This window comes from Pyrus communis, chromosome 4 (genome assembly GCF_041283825.1).
Source record: "Pyrus communis isolate YQ-2024b chromosome 4, ASM4128382v1, whole genome shotgun sequence".
NCBI lineage: Eukaryota > Viridiplantae > Streptophyta > Magnoliopsida > Rosales > Rosaceae > Pyrus > Pyrus communis.
Genome location: NC_142568.1, coordinates 12852143 through 12869206, shown reverse-complemented (window position 1 = coordinate 12869206; position 17064 = coordinate 12852143). Strand labels below are relative to the sequence as shown.

The 17064-nt window shown below is 39.2% G+C and overlaps 1 protein-coding gene and 1 long non-coding RNA gene across 2 annotated transcripts; both read right to left on the bottom strand.

Moving 5' to 3' along the window:
* Nucleotides 1-10420: 10420 nt before the first annotated feature.
* Nucleotides 10421-13429, bottom strand: LOC148697472 (uncharacterized). The gene is made up of 4 exons (XR_015961583.1): nt 12846-13429; nt 11993-12456; nt 10988-11109; nt 10421-10951 (listed from the first exon to the last, which is right to left on the bottom strand). It is a non-coding gene; the product is annotated as an uncharacterized LOC148697472 (long non-coding RNA).
* A 483-nt stretch (nt 13430-13912) lies between these two features.
* On the bottom strand, nt 13913-15088 carry LOC137723515 (acylphosphatase family). The gene is made up of 2 exons (XM_068462715.2): nt 14690-15088; nt 13913-14363 (listed from the first exon to the last, which is right to left on the bottom strand). Exons 1-2 carry the CDS (start codon nt 15011-15013, stop codon nt 14097-14099), a joined length of 591 nt encoding a protein of 196 aa, XP_068318816.1. The 5' UTR covers nt 15014-15088; the 3' UTR covers nt 13913-14096.
* Between the last annotated feature and the right edge of the window lie 1976 nt (nt 15089-17064).

The window sequence follows — 17064 nt, the reverse complement described above, 5'->3', positions numbered from 1 at the left end:
TTTGTGTGCAGAACCCGACAAACCAACCTAGAAGTACAAAACCCCTTGGAGACCATTGATTTGGGAACTAATAAGAATCCAAGACCAATACAAATCAGCAGTTTGTTGAAAACCGAAGATCGGGCAAGGATTGTCAACCTTCTTCATGAATTTAAAGATTCTTTTTCTTGGCATTACACTGAGATGCCAGGTTTAGATCCAACCTTGGTGGAACACAAGATGCCTATTAAGGAGGGGTTTAAACCTGTTAAGCAAGCACCACGGAGGATGTCCAAAGAAATTGAAGAAAAGGTCAAAGAAGAAATTGAAATACTAGTGAAGGCCAGATTTATTAGGCCTGCCAAATATGTCGAATGGTTGGCCAACATCGTACTTGTGTTAAAAGTTATAAATAAAGTAGTTAGATGTTGTGTTGGCTATAAAAATATTAATGGAGCCACGCCTAAAGACGAATATCCCAAGCCCATGGCTGACCTATCCATAGATGCAGTTGCCAAACACAAAGTTCTATCTTTCATGGACGGAAATGCGGGATACAATCAGATAAAAATGGTTAAAGAAGATATACATTAAACAGCTTTTAGATGGCCAGGTCATGTCGGAGCATATGAGTATTTGGTAATGTCATTCGGGCTCAAAAATGCCGGTACAACCTATCAAAGAGCAATGAACGCCATTTTTCATGACTTAATCAGCCATAGCATGGAAGTATATATTGATGACATCGTGGTGACGTCCAAGATTGAAGAGCAGCATTTGATAGACCTCAGGCAAGCCTTAACAAGGATAATGATCCATAAGCTAAAAATGAATCTAAAGAAAGTGCTTTTGGGGTAAGATCGGGCAACTTTTTAAGATTCCTTGTTCATCAAAGAGGAGTAGAGGTCAATAAGAACAAAGCTTGGGCAATAATGGAGTCGCATCCCTTCACCAATAAGATGCAATTGGAAAAGCTGCTGGGAAAAATCAACTTCTTGAGGAGATTTATTGCTAATTTAGCAGGCAAGATTCAGCAGCTAACTCCTTTACTAACACTAAATGACAAAGAAGAATTTGAATGGGGCCCACCACACCAAGAGGCTTTCAACAGCATAAAGGCTTACTTATCTTCTCCATCAGTGCTCATGCCACCTTAGAGAGGGAAGCCGTTGAAGCTTTATATTTCTGCCTCGGAGAGGTCAATTGGAAGCTTGTTAGCCCAAAAGAATGAAGGAGGGAAGGAACAAGCCATATACTACCTCAGTAGAATTCTTACCCCAGTGGAAAAATTACGTTTGGCTTTGTACATTACTACTTGCAAGCTAAGGAATTACATGTTGCCTTGCCACATCCATATCCACCTAGCGGCCACTCAATTGTTAAGTTATTGGGGCACTGAAATCTCAGTCAGCCATATCCCCAGAGAATCTAATACAATGGCTAATGAGATGGCATGGCACAATTAGCTTCAGGAGCCCAGATTCAAGAAAAAAAGATTTAAGGTAAAAGTGAAAGTACAAAGAAGAAATCTCCCTTTTATTTTTGATAGAGGATTCAGTTTGGATGTAATGAGCAAAGAGCCCAAGATAGAAGATTGGAGATCACTCATTATTCAATACTTGGAAAATCCCTATTTTCGCACAAGTAAGAAAAATAGGCAACAAGCGACTAAATATGTGTTTGGGAAAAGAATCTGCTAAAAAAGACCCCAGATGGATGGTGCTAAAATGTTTAAGCCAAGAAGAATCTATGAGAGTCATGGCTAAAGTGCATGAAGGAATCTGTGGGGCTCATCAAGCGGAACTATGATGAGGTGGTTACTAAGGAGATATGGCTACCTCTGGCGCGAGATGGAGAAAGATTGCAAAGCTTATGCCCGAAGGTGTAAAGAATGCCAAAGACATGGGCCACTCCAACATGTGCCCTTGGTGCCCTTAAACCTGGTGGTTAAGCCATTGCCCTTTAGAGGATGGGCAATGGACTTCATCGGGCAAATTCACCCATCTTCTAGCAAATGACACACGTTCATAATTGTGGCAACAAATTACTTCACCAAGTAGGTAGAAACTACATCAGTGAAGACAATCACCTCAGCTACAGTCAAGAAGTTCAATGACCGAAACAATTGTCAATTGTCACAGACCGTGGGCCATCTTTTATTTCAAGATAAGTTGAAGAGTTCGTAGGAAAGTTTAAAATGAAGATGATTCGGTCTAGTCCTTACTACCCCTAGTCGAACGGGTAGGCTGAAGCCAGCAATAAGATCTTGGTAAACATTATTAAAAGAATGGTGGCAAGAAATCCAAAGAAATGGCATTAGAAGTTGGGAGATACTTTGTGGGCATATAGGACTTCCAAAAAAGCAGCAATTGGAACTACTCCTTATGCTCTGACTTTCGGGCAAGATGCTATGATTCCCATGGAGATTAATGTAAGTTCGGTCAGGATTCAAAATCAATTCGGGCAACACAGTGAAGAGCACATTCAGGCTATGTGTCAACGAATTGAAGACCTTGATATAGCCCAAATCGAAGCTTTAAGAAAAATTCAAGAAGGAAAGAAGGAGAAGTGCAAGCGTTGCATGAATCTAAAGTTAGTTTTGCACTCGTCATGAATCTCAAGGAAAATGCAAGACAAAGCAATTTAAAGAAATCTTGTTCATTTCAGCAAATGTTGAAAGTTACATCAAATTTAGCTGAGTAGTTTTAAATCCCTAACTAAGACAGTTGCCCTAAAATGGTGGGTCTATATTTTCTCCAACTCTACCTAAACATTGTTACTATTGGCTAAATAGATTTTAGCATATCCAACTTCCATTTGCTATCCCAATTTGTTTGAATCTTTTGCGCCTTCCCCCGAGAGCCCGATCGATGAAGTCGTGATAGTTGATCCCGAAGAATACACTTATGATGATGAAGTGATCAAGAAAGCAGAAGCTATGGGGAAGTCTAGGCTTGTGAATATCAACGCAAATTGAATATACCGGTGTCATTAAGGCAACTCGGTTACTCTTCAATGCCATAGAAGTCCTACAATGGAAGTAGGGAGTAGTGTGCCTTTCTGATGATTTTATAAGAATTGACTTCTCCTTAGGCATGCTATCTCCAACAACAATTGAGGCCTGAAAGGTCCATGCAAGTTCCAAGGGATGTATTCCTCCTTCTTTGAAGAAGAACCCAGTATAAGGACTTACCCGAGGACAATGAAGGCCGTTGAGAAAATAAAGCATGGTAGAAATCCTTTCACCAGTTGTAGAAGAAAATTGAATTCATGCAGCTTTGAGTACCTTTGAGAAGATGGGAAGAAAGTTGGAATTAGAGGGGTCTGAAAGCGTCTATGAATTCTAGTTAATCCAAGAAAATTTTGAAGACTCGAGTTGATTGAAATCTTTGGCCAAGGAATGAAATTGAAGGGAGTTTTATAGCAAAGGATCGGGTGATGGTTGGAATTCATGGGTTAGTGCAAAAGGGGCTTGATGAACCAACGGTTGCTTTTGAACACGGTGCAAGTTCTGAGAGAAGGCGTGCGACAGTGGTTAATGAAAGGCAGCTATTCAATCATTATTAGCGCCTCGGTTTGCAGGCTTAACAACAATTGAAGGGGGCACTGTTTGGGTTAATATTTAACTTTGGGCTTCAAAGGAAAGAAACCCAAAAAAGCTTAATAGAGGAGATTTTGCCCGAGACCCAAAGTTAAGCCTAAATACCTGTCTCAAGACAATATGACTACTCCCCATTAAATGCAAATGTTAGGTTCTTACAAGAGAAGTGATAATTGAATGGCAGAACTTGTAAAAATGTTGATGACACACTACCCTCCAATTGCTTTCGGGTAAGAGCAGAAGCAGCACAGTCGGGCTAATTTGCCTATTAATAGAGGTAGAGGGCCCAATGACAAGGACACTCAACCAATCAAACAAACAAACATACAACTTACTTCTTAGTCAAGCAAATACCCAGAAAGCTGCGCTTTGTCCAGATTATGCACCCTTTAGCCTTCGTCTCCTCTTAGAAAGACATATTTCATCTATGTAAAAGCTCTGCTACCTTTTTCAAATGCTATAGTATCGACTCTCTTGTGTAAATTGGTTTGCCATTCATCTCTCTTTAGTACTCAACCCTTTTGTAACTGCAAGGAGAAGAGACCGCAAGACATTTAACCTTGCCCGATAAGGTGAAATCTTGCCCAACTCTCTTTGTATCGTCTTTCAATTAATAGATCTAGTGTTATAATGTATTCCCCATTATATATTCAAATCATTTCTAGTCTCTTAATGATTCAAAGCTCTATCAGTTCTCAGATCTGGTTTCCTTAGTGGTTTTTGCTGTCATAACAGGATTAAAAGTGAACTAAACTGATGACTTATTCAGATCTGGACTTCCACCCTCTAAGCATACAAGATAAATGAAAGTCATTGATCTCAAGGCATAGAAAAGAACTTAATGTAGACTTAACCCACCTACGACAATCCTTTAATAACAAGAAGTAAGAATAACTTGGGGTGCAAGTAATAAACTTAAACACACTTGTTCTACATATGCCATATTGAGATGGCAGTGACATGCCTTTGCACTTAGTTAGTTTTGATTGTGAGCCTCAAGGCTTACACATAAGGCCCCACAAAGGCACCTTTCAGAACTAACTGTGTCCTCCTCTTGCAGCATCCCGGCAAGCAGGAGCCCGACAACCAACCAAAGTACCAACTCCTCAGAAAGCTGTGTGCTCAAGCTAGATACGCCCACCATCAAGATTACCTGCCCGAACACACAGATTAAAAAGAATAAAAAGATTTTACATTTTTCTTAAAATTAAGCAGTAGTGCTGCTGCATGCGCTTGCATTACTGTGTTTAAAGTGTGAAAAAGTTGGTAAATTACTATCGCTTAGTCCTGTTGACTACATGTTTTCTTGTATAGGCAGTGTCAGCAAGAATTGGCGGTCTGTCAACGTGTTCAGAATCTGGCTTATCTAAAAGAGAAATCAGAGACCATCAATACTCAATTACTCATACATATCAACCGCCATCCAATTTATATATTTATTTCACTCTAACTTGGGAAGCAGTCAGGAAGAATGTGGCCTGGATAATATATGCCTGTAAATAAAATGTAATACTCTTTTCTTTTTGAGAAAGAAAAGATGTAACCTTCTAGATCCAGCTGAGTTTATTAAGGGAACTGTTAAACTAAAAAAATGCTAGCAACCTTACTATTTGGACGTTTTATTTAATATTTTTGTTTTTTGTTGTGACTATGCGTAATACATAATGATCTTAAAAACAAATGATTAAGTTATTTAAAATAAATTATCTATGTAATAAATTAACTCAATCCAAAATTGTTTAGTATCTATCTCGTACCGCAATGTTGACCGGACTGTTAAATTATTTTCAAGTTGGTTAAATTTTTTATAATTTCTTTTTGAATGTGGCATTAAAAAAAATTATTAAAAAGAGCGGGAAGATGTGAGTTTCGAACCAGGAACCTCTATTGCGCCTAAAATATCTGTTTCTGCAACTATTTCACGTCTTTTTATTTCTCTAACATCATATCCTTAAAATATTGAACTAATGCAAAAATAAATTTGAATGTGGTCTAAAGTTTAGACGTTTCCGATCACTAGTCAACGTTGTACAATATAAACTGTGAAAATAAAATGAAAGATTCAAGTGATGAGAATGGTAATAGCATCCCCAAACTAAAAAGTTAAAACCGAGTGACTGCATATATTCCAATTATTGAATGCATCAGAAAACAAAGGGCATTAGTTTGGATGAGCAATGAATGACGCTAATGTGGATGCTAGCTGCCTAAAACGGGCAGATAAAGATCGTCACATTTCTGGTAAGAAGGAATGGGAAGACATTGGGGGGTCATGGCAACTAGAAATTAAGAACGTCTCTCTTCATGTTTAAAGGTATTAGTGAAGCTCTCCTTGGATAAATTTCAGAGGCCTACCTCCAGGGACTTCCTCTAGCAGCATGCGGAGTGTCGCCTGCACCACGCTAGCAGAGCATAGTGGTCTGCCTAACATGGCCTGCACCCTCACCTCCCAGCTACATGCAAGGAGTCTCTCCTGTAAATAGCCAAGGCAAACAAGGAGATCGATAATTTCCACTTACTACTCAGAATTATCTATGTTCTAGTTTCTTTCAAATAATTTTTTACTTAGGCATCGAAAACTCTTCGACAGACACCCTCCCCCTTTTCTCGGTTATTCATCAATTAGGCTAACGGTGTTATTTGTTTTGTAGGTGTGATTTCATCAATCCAAACATAAACTAAATTTTCATCCACCGCAGCAAGCAACACCTTATATGTTACGACAATTTAGTAAATTGTGTTGTCAGACTTTGAATTTAGTTCATGGATCAAATGAACTCTATTTGAGTGCGTGATCCAAATTGTAGAATGATCTCACAAAAATGCAAAGATTCTTCGGTTGCCCTGTGGATGTATCCCTTACGACATTTTTTACTATTTCGTGATCACAGAGACAGGTGTATGATATAACCTACTCTACGAGAAGACATTGCTAGTATAACAAACACCCAACTCATGATCATTACCAAGATTGTCACCAACTTCAAAAAGTTTGAAGTTAGCATTGGCCGATGCATGTGTTTTGGAATCGACTTGTCAATATCATTGCACCCCTTCTTTATGGGTTCGAATTTAGTTTGATCTTTGATGTAGCATTCTTCTGCCAGGTATGGGGCCTGAGAAGCACTTTATACGACTTGTAGGACACGAAGTACTTTCTCCAGAAAGAAGGCGTACCGTTCTTCTTCCAGCCATTGCCTTATCTGCTCAGGGATCTGATAGCACTTGGAAGGCGACACAGCCATGTGAATGTTGTTTAATTGGTCAAAGAGGGTTTGAGATCGAGCTTTCAATCTTCTGGCAGATCATATTATTTTCGACTCGATAACGAAAATGCATACACGATTCATAATTTGGCAACAGAACCAGCTTGGATAGTTGAAGAAATATGAGCAGATTTTACGTGAGGAGGTGCCTCACATAAATGTTAAAAAAACAGATAATGTTTACAAAAGGGTATAATACATGCTTGGAGTTGTGACTTAATTATTTTTTTTTTGAGGCACTAAATATTTTTTTCATGTTAAAATCAACCTTCCAATGTCAAGTTAACATAGAGAGTAGTTAATCAAAATTAAAGAGCATTAAAAAAAATTAACCTTCCAATATCAAGTCAATGAAAAATGCTAGGCAGATCATGTTTTTAGACCATATTGTTAGTAAAAATTTAAAGAGAACATAGAGATTACAAACCTTAATTGGAAATTTGGAAGACAAAACATATGAAATTCAACAAGGGAAGGAGGAAAAGCTCAAAGTTTATTATTCTTTCGGTTGGCAATTACGTAAAAGAATATTTTTTTATTAGAACTAAACTAGTCTTTAGATTTTAATTTTAAGAGTTATTGATTTGTTTACAAAATAAGAGTTAAATTTAGTTTTAAGGTGAGTGTTGTTGGGTTAAAAGAAAAGAAACACCTCTTGTTTTAACTATTGGTGAATAGAATTTTAGAATTTTGTGTAAACTAAAAGATGTACAATATTAAGTTTATAAAAAGAGAAAAAAAATATATATATATATATATAAATATAATACTCAATATTTAGAAAGGCTGAAAGAGTGAGAGTAGGCCTAGGCCTATGCTAGGCATATAATGCCTCAGCCCCTAGCAGAAATAGCCCCCACCTCCATTCTTCAACGTCAAATTAAGGATAGACTATTTGGGCCCAAAATATTGGGCCTGGACCAAATATGACTTTGGGTTAACCCAAAATGAAGACCTTTAGTGCATACTACGATTTTGTATGACCAAGTCCAGCACAAGGTGGGATAACCAAATTCTAATCAACGCGAATTCTAATCAAAGTCTGGCTCCTAGGGAGTCAGGCTAGATTCAGTTGAGTTCTAAATCAAGTGAAATTGGTAAGGATCAAGATGAGCATTGATAACATTCGTAATAATCTAAGAATTAATATTCATAGCTGATCAAGACCAATAATGGATTAAATACAAAAAATGGACTAGGTTCAGAGTTCGAAGTCCAGTAGGAGTGGCCGAGTCCAATCCAAAGATCAAGATGAATTGGTATTGGACCAAGGGATGTCGAAGGAGTGCAATCCATATAGGACTGTACTTCAACATAAGGTGGTCAGCACGAAAAACCACTTTTATAAATAAAAGAGGTTCTGCAACATTTGGGGGCCCTTCAACGCAATACAGAAATCTTCCCTGCGCGATTTCTCACTCTACCCGAAACCCTCTCAAAACTTTCAGAAAAAAACACTAACATTCTTATCTTCACTAACACACCTTTAGTTTGGATACACAGTACTGTAGAGGGAACCGACTACACCTTCAATTTAGATAAACAGCATCAGAGCCATAGAGTTAAGCAATCAAGAATCACCTTTAGTTTGGATAACCAACACTGCTTTTGGTTTGGCTGACTATCTATCTAAGTCTCTGCCGACAAGGATTCTTTGAGCTATCCAAAGAAGGTCATCTTATTAGTCTCTCAGTGAATGAGGTATTACCAGGTTACATTGTTTGACACATTGAAAGCCGAACCTATTTTATGATTGGATATCCACAAGTGCATTTTAGAGTTCAACATTCTGACGGCTGAACCATATTTACAATCATGACACTTATCTCTTTTAAGTATTTCTGTCCTTATAGTCTGATACTGATTCGGAGCACTTATATTTTCACGAATATAATTGAAGCGGCCAAACCAGGTGAAAACAATCCAGAGGATGTAGTCGCCCAGATACGAAAGTCAACAGTGCGTTTGATACCACCATTACTCGCCAACTGAGCTCGATCATCCACTTGGCACGCCCCGCATTCAACGGAAAGATTAGACAGCCTGCGCGCCCTGTAGGCTAAGTAGTTTTTAGGGTCAACACAAACAAAAACCCGTTCAAGCGCGTCAAACAACAAAACTTGGAAGGGGATGATGTTCATAGTGTCGAGCACATACCAGAAAAGTAGTTTCAATCATTAAAGTCATCTCTCTAAAAAGAAAGTGGACCAAATCATAACGGCGGCAATTACAAACCTCGGAATTACAAGACTGACTCTCATTCTAAATGTCTCCATTCTAGCAGAGTATAAGCTATTCGGGAACCTTCCGAGGTGCATATTGCTCTCAAGGATGAGACTTATACAAAGAAGGTGAAGGGGAAACCTTGAAGAGGAAAAAGAATGGACAAACTTCAAATGCAGTAATATGCATGTGTAGCACTAAGTTCTCTTGTTACAACTCCAAACATAAGTTGCCCATCACCGCAGCATACCACAAAACTCTATGCAACAGTCCACAAATATTCCCGAGAAAATTGTACTATACTCCGGTGTATCCTATACGTTTGGATATTTGGCCAATAGATCTTGGTTATTGGATCCTTTAACGGCCCATTTACAACTATGATTCCAGAAAACACAAGAAGTACCTTATCATACCAACTTGTTGGAGAAAAATCTGGCAAGTTCCATGCGACAATTAATTGCTTTCTACAAAGGAGAAATGAAGTAGGTAATAACTGGATTATATGTCCTCCGGTTTAGGGAGGTCTTTTATAAGCACCTACAAGAGAAACTCATAGAGCTGCATCTCATTACTAGATTATTCTCTAAATGTATCATCTTTCTCTTATACATTGTGTTTTATGGTGAGTTCGTACCCTTTCCCTTGCTGGCCTAAATTAGATTAGTAGATAATCTCCCCTCTTTTATTTCCTCCCCTTCCTTCCCCTCCTATTTGAACGATCACGGTTAAACCACGTCAAGATCTTATATTAATTTTTTATAGAAAGAGAAAGACAAAATAGAGAGTGTGAGAGAAGGGGAGGGAAGGGGATGGAAGGAGGAGAGGAGAGAATCTTAGTCCTCAAATAAAAGCGCTTCCCACATTTCGAGCAATCTACATGTCTCCTCATTTCAATGATTTCGTACTGTCTATTATGGCAATTCGTTTCCCAACATACTTCGTTATGACCACCTAGCTCGGATTTTCTTGTTTGCTCTCTCTTTCACATAAATTCCCGGTGTGAGGCTGTTAGCTGTTAATTTGAGGTACCCGCAATCAATATACTTTACCCTAACGATGTTAGAAAATTACCTATTGTTATTGAGAATTATATGTCCCTAGAGCTATGCAAAAGGATATACCAGAAAGAGAGAGAAAACTGCAATTTCCTTGACTAAGAAGTAAGAAATAGGAAGAAAAATTGCTCATCACCCCTTTGGCAAAGAGTATGAAACTTTTAACCATCTCCTTTCAATCATAGCATAAGCTTACCGGGAAGCCTTCTTGGTTCCATAACCGCTCGGCATAATGAGACTGCATACAAACACAGTGAAGGGGAAAACTTGGAGAAGAAGAGGAATGGACAAACTTCAAAAAAGAGTAACTCATGCATTTGTATATAGAGTATTAAGCTCCCTAACATCGACGTTTCTGTTCTTATTCCAGAATACGGTGACGGTGGTTAGAACTCAAAACATAACTTGCCTCTCGCCACCCCATGATAACTCAAAAACTCTTATACTAGAACTTCCATCAAACTCATACTACGATTCTCCATAATCCACTAGTAATTCAAAACCAGTGGGTAACATATATCTTATCAGAGTAATCTACGACTCTCATTAGAGGAACCACAAGAAGCTAGCTTAATATCCAGAACATTAATATAAAGAACCGCGTTGAGACGCTCTACACCTTATTGAAGCAGAACAATTTTGCAGGGGTCATGCTAAACCTTCATCTATGCTAGTAGCAAACGCTAAAATCATTGAAAGAAAAAACATGAACTACTTCATATAGCATCTCATTCCATGACTAGATTGTTTCACCTTCTTCAATCCATCCACATTACATATGTTCATATTCTCGAAATGTATCATCGCCTTTTCTTGTATATTACCTATGGTTATTTACCAATCTTGTTTGAGGTACTGACCTGCTTCCTAAACGATGCTTTCATGTTACCTAATTTATTCTTGAGAATTATATGTGCAAGAGCTTTGTAGAAGGAAATACCAGTAAGAACTGTAATTTCCTTGACAGAGGCCGTTTTAGAAACTCCTTAGGGTGCATTTGTTGCACCGGATTAAATCGGACTGGACTAACTTTAGGGACTAAGTTAGACTGGCTTAGACTAGACTAAGCTGGACTAACTTAGTGAAGCGTTTAGTATAATATTGGATTAAGAACTAAAATAATAAAAATAATAATATTTAATTCTATCTTTTACATTTTTTTTCTTTTTCTTTTTTCTTTTACCTTTCTAGAACACCCTTTCTCTCTAGAATGCTCTCCATTTTTTTTTCTCCTTCCCATCCAACTACCTCTGTGTCTCTCTTTTTACTTTCTCCCTCGTCACCAAATTCCATTCTTTTTCACCACTTTCTCCCTCATCTTCAAATTCCATTTTTTTTTCATTCATTATCAACAAAAGCTTCTAATTTTTCATATGGGGTTTTTTTTTTTCCAAAATTTTCACAAGCTTTTGAATTTCATTTGGGTTTTGGCAGATTAGTATTTTTTGTCTTCTGGGTTTTGGCTGGCATCGTGGAGTTTGCCGACGATGTCCCAGCGGATGAAGGTGATGGTCGAGAAGGATATTGGGAGTTGACGAAGCCGAGGATCTGAATAGAGGAGAAGCACTGCCTTTCGACCGCGAGCTCGGCGATAAACTCGAGATGTGCACGGGAAAAGCAGATATGAGGTCTCATGATTCTGGGTTCTGGGCAAGGAGAGAGTGAAACAGAGAGCGGAGAGAGGCAGTTCTTAGCTAGTCCCATGGTTTTCGGGGACTCCTGCTAAGAATATTTAGTGATGCCTTTAGTCTAGGCGAGTCCGGGCTAGTCTCATTAACACTAGTCCCGCGTGATATAAAACACAGGACTGGACTAATAGTTAGTCCAGTCTAGTCCAGTGACACTTAGTGAGGGCAAACAAACACCCCCTTAATGCCTAAGAATTCTCAAACTGAGCAAGAAGCAGTGGTTTGTCACCCTAGCAAGCAAACTAGGAAGCAGTTCAAATTAGGGTTGAGCACGGGCCGAGCCAAGCCCAATTTTAAAGGAACCGGACCTTACCGTTTTAAACAGTAATGGGCGGGCCAGACCGGGTAGATAGATTTTGAGTTTTGAAACCGGACTTAACCCTTTTTTTTTTTTTTTTTTTTTTTTTTTTTTTTAAATTTATAAACTGCAGTGCTGTCGTGCACTGCAGCAACACTGGAATGAAATTAGTAAACTTAACCGGCCAATGTCCCTGGCCATTGGACTAGCGGTTCTTTGCCTGAGCAGTTCGACCAACACCGCGACAAAAGCGGCGAAAGGGAATGGCTTGCTTGTGGGCTAAAACACCTTCCAAGTACCTTTTAGCCTTTGCCAAATGCATCTTCCTAATGGCATGGGCAGTCTAAAACAAATAAACAAATCCAAATTGTAACAATCGAATCGAACCAGTCCAAGCATAACACAAGCAATCCAAGATAAACATATTTGAAAATTACAGGAGCTGTTTTTTTAAACTAAGGTTGTACTACGCATCAATTCTTACATATATATTCAGTATATACACACACACACACACACACACACACACACACACACACACACTCACACACACATTCAATTCAAATTCAATTTAATTCAACAGAAGTTTCAAACCCAGTCGATTCAAATTCAATTCAATAAAATATTTGAAATTAGAGCATAACAGAGGTCAAGGTTCAAGAACCCAACAAAATCCCTAAATCTAGAAAACCCTAATTTAATTTTCAATCCTAAATCCCTAAAACATAATACCTTAAAACTGAAGAGGAGTAGAGTCGTGCGCTGTAAATATGGGTCTAAGTCAGACAGAGGAGATGACTGGTTCGAAATCTGGTTGTTTTACGTCCGGGTTGCCCCCTGCGTGATTGGGAGCGTTCCTGACCACTTCACGCTCCACCACTTGCAATGCAAGATTAGGGTATCGCTTGAAATCAATAGGACCCAGGTTTCGGTGTCGGACTCAACCTCGCTCATGCTCCGCCGCGATTGGGATGATAAGGAGTCGTCAGAGGTGATGTACGTCAGTATCGATAGCGTGAGGGTCACCGTTGGGGTTGAATTCGAGGTGTACGAGAACAATGATATGGTTATGTGTAGGTTTCTGGAGTGGTGGAGGGTGTTTGGATCAATGGAAATGTGAGGGGATTGGAGAACAATTTGAGAAGGGGTGGACTTAGGAGAAGAGATCGAAGTCTGAGACTCTTGAGTGAAATAAGAGGAGTTGGGAGGAGAGATGAGAAGACATGTCTCAGACTTTGGCTAAATTCTATTCCATGCTAGAAATGGGCCGGGTCGGGGGCCCGTTCCCTCTTATTTTAAGATCCGGTCCACCCCGCTAATTTCGTATACCCGAACCGCCCCGCCCCGTTTTGTGTTTAGAGATTTTGGACCTACCCCAAACCTGAATTTCCCATCCCTACCCGTGGTTCCTGTACGCGTTTGCCCACCCCTAGTTCAAATCTTTTCATCTTCTCTTAGTGAATATCCTAATTTTTTCACCCACAGAATTCTGCAAAAGCTAGCCAATAAGTTCAAAAAACTCCCTTATAGAAGAGACGTAGAACCAAGATGAACACCAATTCTTTGTCCCTATTGGGAAAGAAGGAAAAAGAACGAAAAAAGTTTCATGGCCATGCTATAATGGTGAAAACCAAACCAAAAATAAACATGTTTCGTAAATCTCATCTGAATGCAAATAGCTGCCTTATTGATTTAGCTAGGAAATGCACTGATTGTCGCGCATACTTGTTATCCTAATCCATCATGCATCTTTTGGTGATTCAAAAGCAACATACTCATCGACTTAACAACACGAAACAGAAAGGTAGGAACCGATGTGTACTAAGAAGTCACTTCGTGCTACATTATTTAAGCAGGAACCAGATAACACATTGGTCCTCTAAGGGTTCACGACTTGGAAGGACAAACTATATTATGATAAACACTACACAACTAACTAAAGTAGGAAATGGATATTGAAATTTTCACAAGGAACAGAGTTGATCAGACCGTTTGTTTGCGCTCGAATCCAGTGCCAGGGTCCTCAGTGCTAGGAAAAACCTCTAGCCCTGTGACAACAGCAGATGGAGGGCCGCGGCGACACCTCTGCTCCATCTCTTTAACCGCATCAGGGTTCCCAGAAAGCAGTGTCTCCACAGACCCATCTCTCCGGTTCCGAACCCAACCTTTCAAGCCTAATTCGGTTGCATTCCCCACAGTCCAGTCCCTGTAAAACACACCCTGCACTCTGCCCTTTATCACCAACCTCACCTGTACACTCAAAACCCAAATTTCAAATCCCATAACGAAATAAAGAAAAAATTCATTGAGAAATGTAAATAAAGAAGAGCAATTTGAATTATGAAATGCAAAAGGATCAAATTTACATCGATATCGATAGATTATAAGATCCCATTGCTTTAAACTGATCAAACAAATGCTAACAACGATTAAAATCTAACATGGATCACTATAAATTAAGAGGCAATCATAACTGTAAACTGATGAACAAAATGCTAAAGATTTGAATTTTACATCGAGAGAAGTAAATTAACAGACACCCATTAATGTAAACTGATCCAAGAGCGAAGACGTACCGTTTTGGCGGAGGAGGACGACTGGGAGGAATCAGAGGCGGAGGCCTGGGGAGTGGTCATGAGGGGCAGAGAATGTCGAAGAGGAGGTGGACAAGGTCCGAGCAGAGAAGAAAGAGGAGGGCGAGGAAGAAGAGGAGGAAGGCAAAGCGAAAGAGGAGGACGAAGAGTAAGACGGTGAGAATTATGGAGATTGGGGACGACGAATCTAAGAGCAGGAACAGAAGCATTGGCTGAGTTATTGATTTGATTCCATTTATGTGGTGGATGTTTGTGGCTCCGAGAGGTGAGGAATCTCAGTAGCCTCCCTGAGATTGCTGATGCCATTCAATTTTCTTTGTATTTATGATGTCGACGCCAACACAATGTTTCTTCACTCTTCAGGAGGTTTCTGAATAATTCCCGTCCATTTTTGCTTCAAGTAGAGATGATGGGCCTATGAAGTTTGATGTCGTGGAACTCAAAGGCCCAATCCTAAGGTTCGAATTCAATGCAAAGTTTGTTGCTTCAGGCCCAGTTTACTTTCTCTAACTGTATTTCGCAATTTCTAAGGTGTGGATAGAGCTTTGCGGATGGTGCATGCGGAAGGAATGTGGACCGTGGAATTAAATTTGAATGGCTGAAAAATGAATCAATCAGAAAGGACTTAGTGTGAAACAAAGTTAAAAAAGACCTGAATTCAAAAAATTAGAAGCACCAGTCAAATTTTTTTTCTTCTCCTCTCAAAAATCTCCTTCTCACCCCGAGATCGTACTTATTCAAAGCTTGGGTAGCATTCGAAAACTTCGTTTCCGTTTCAAAACCCAATCAGAGTATTGGTGTGGTTGTTGTCCTTAGGCTTAGTGCAGTTTGACATTCAGCTATCTTTGGTTTGAGGGTTAGCAGTTGCTTACATAGGAAAAATCCAGTGGTTCCTTGATTGGAGTGGGTTTAGAGTCGTTGCTTCCGCAAAAGTCAACGACGAACTTGATTCCAAAAACTAAATTTGAAATTTGGTGAGTTTGGAAATTTGCAACCCTAGAAAATAATTTAGTTATGTACGTAAAATTGTGTGTATTTTTTTAGGGTTTATGGTTAATTATGCAAGTGGGTTAATGAAATTAGTTGATGTGGAAGTCATCGGAAAATTTAGTGAGATGTAAGTTTATGAACTAGGGTTGACAAGTTGTGTACAAGATATATGTGCTTCAGTTTGTTTTGTTGAATTTATATTGTTCACTTGGGAATGATTTTTGTCGATAAATCTTTGTTAATTTTATTAATTAATTTGTTATTTCTTAACTCATGAAAGTAAGTTCATAGTAGATGTATAGCTATGAGAATTTGTTGACAGGATGTGTCAAGTAGATGTATAGATATGATAATTCGTTGACAGGTTGTGTCAAGGATAAACATTGTTGTATTTGGTTGTTATCAGAGTGTATGTTGTTCAATTTGGTTGTGATGAATGGTTGTATTGTTATGTGCACAGGAGATGGCAAATGAGGGGGTTGAACCCGCAACAAAACAAGAAGAATCTTATAGAGGAAAGGTTAACAACCTTTCTCAAGCTAGTCATGTCCTAGGAGTGTTGCGTCACAAGTTTAATGATGCATAACTTGTTGAATTTAGGGCCTCATGCTTTGGACACTTAGAGAGTTTCAATAGATTAGCCTTTAGTGGGCAACTTGCATGAATTGTCAATCCGTAAAGTGGCAAATCAGGGGGTGAAGGACCTAGATGGACTTACATATTTAATAGGTTGTGAGGTCACTAGGTTCACGAAGAAGGACTTTTACCTCATTACGGGGCTTCGTTGTGATGAACCCTATGATCTACAGGTTGTTGTTAACTAAGTGAAGAGAGTAGCAAGGGTAAGGGTAAAGGTAAGGTTGTGAAGGGTAAGGGTAAAGTGAAGACCGCCCCCAAGGGTAAGGGTAAAGGTAAGTTTGGTTTCAGTGACATGTGTTGAGCTTGAAATGGTGTTTAAACAATCCGAGGATAAGGATGATGCATTGAAACTAGGGCTAGTTTACTTCGTCGAGGGTGTGCTGATAGGGGCGAAGAGAAATGTGAGTATGAACCTAGAGTACTTAGACCTCGTAGAGGACATGGATAGGTTCAACACTTATTCTTGGGGTGCGATATCATTCAAACAAGTATAGGACAACCCTTGCTTTGCTGCTGCTATGAGAGGGGGATAAAGAAAGGATGGTGATGCGGAAGGACATGAGGAGGATGAAGAGGAACAAGTAAGGGGAAGTAAGAGGAGGCAGAGATCTGGATGGGGCTGCAAAGGGTTTAGTTATGCCTTTTCAGGTACAATTTGTTAGTTTGATTGAGTAGTAATAAGGGTCAAATTGTTGTGATTGTGATGAGCACTAATACGTGCAGGTGTG

Excerpts from the sequence above, each read along its gene's own strand:
- LOC137723515 (XM_068462715.2), bottom strand. The coding sequence starts at position 15,013 with ATGGCATCAGCAATCTCAGGGAGGCTACTGAGATTCCTCACCTCTCGG. Across the intron at positions 14,364-14,689 it reads CGTCCTCCTCCGCCAAAACG|GTGAGGTTGGTGATAAAGGG; the intron begins GTACGTCTTCGC and ends TTGAGTGTACAG.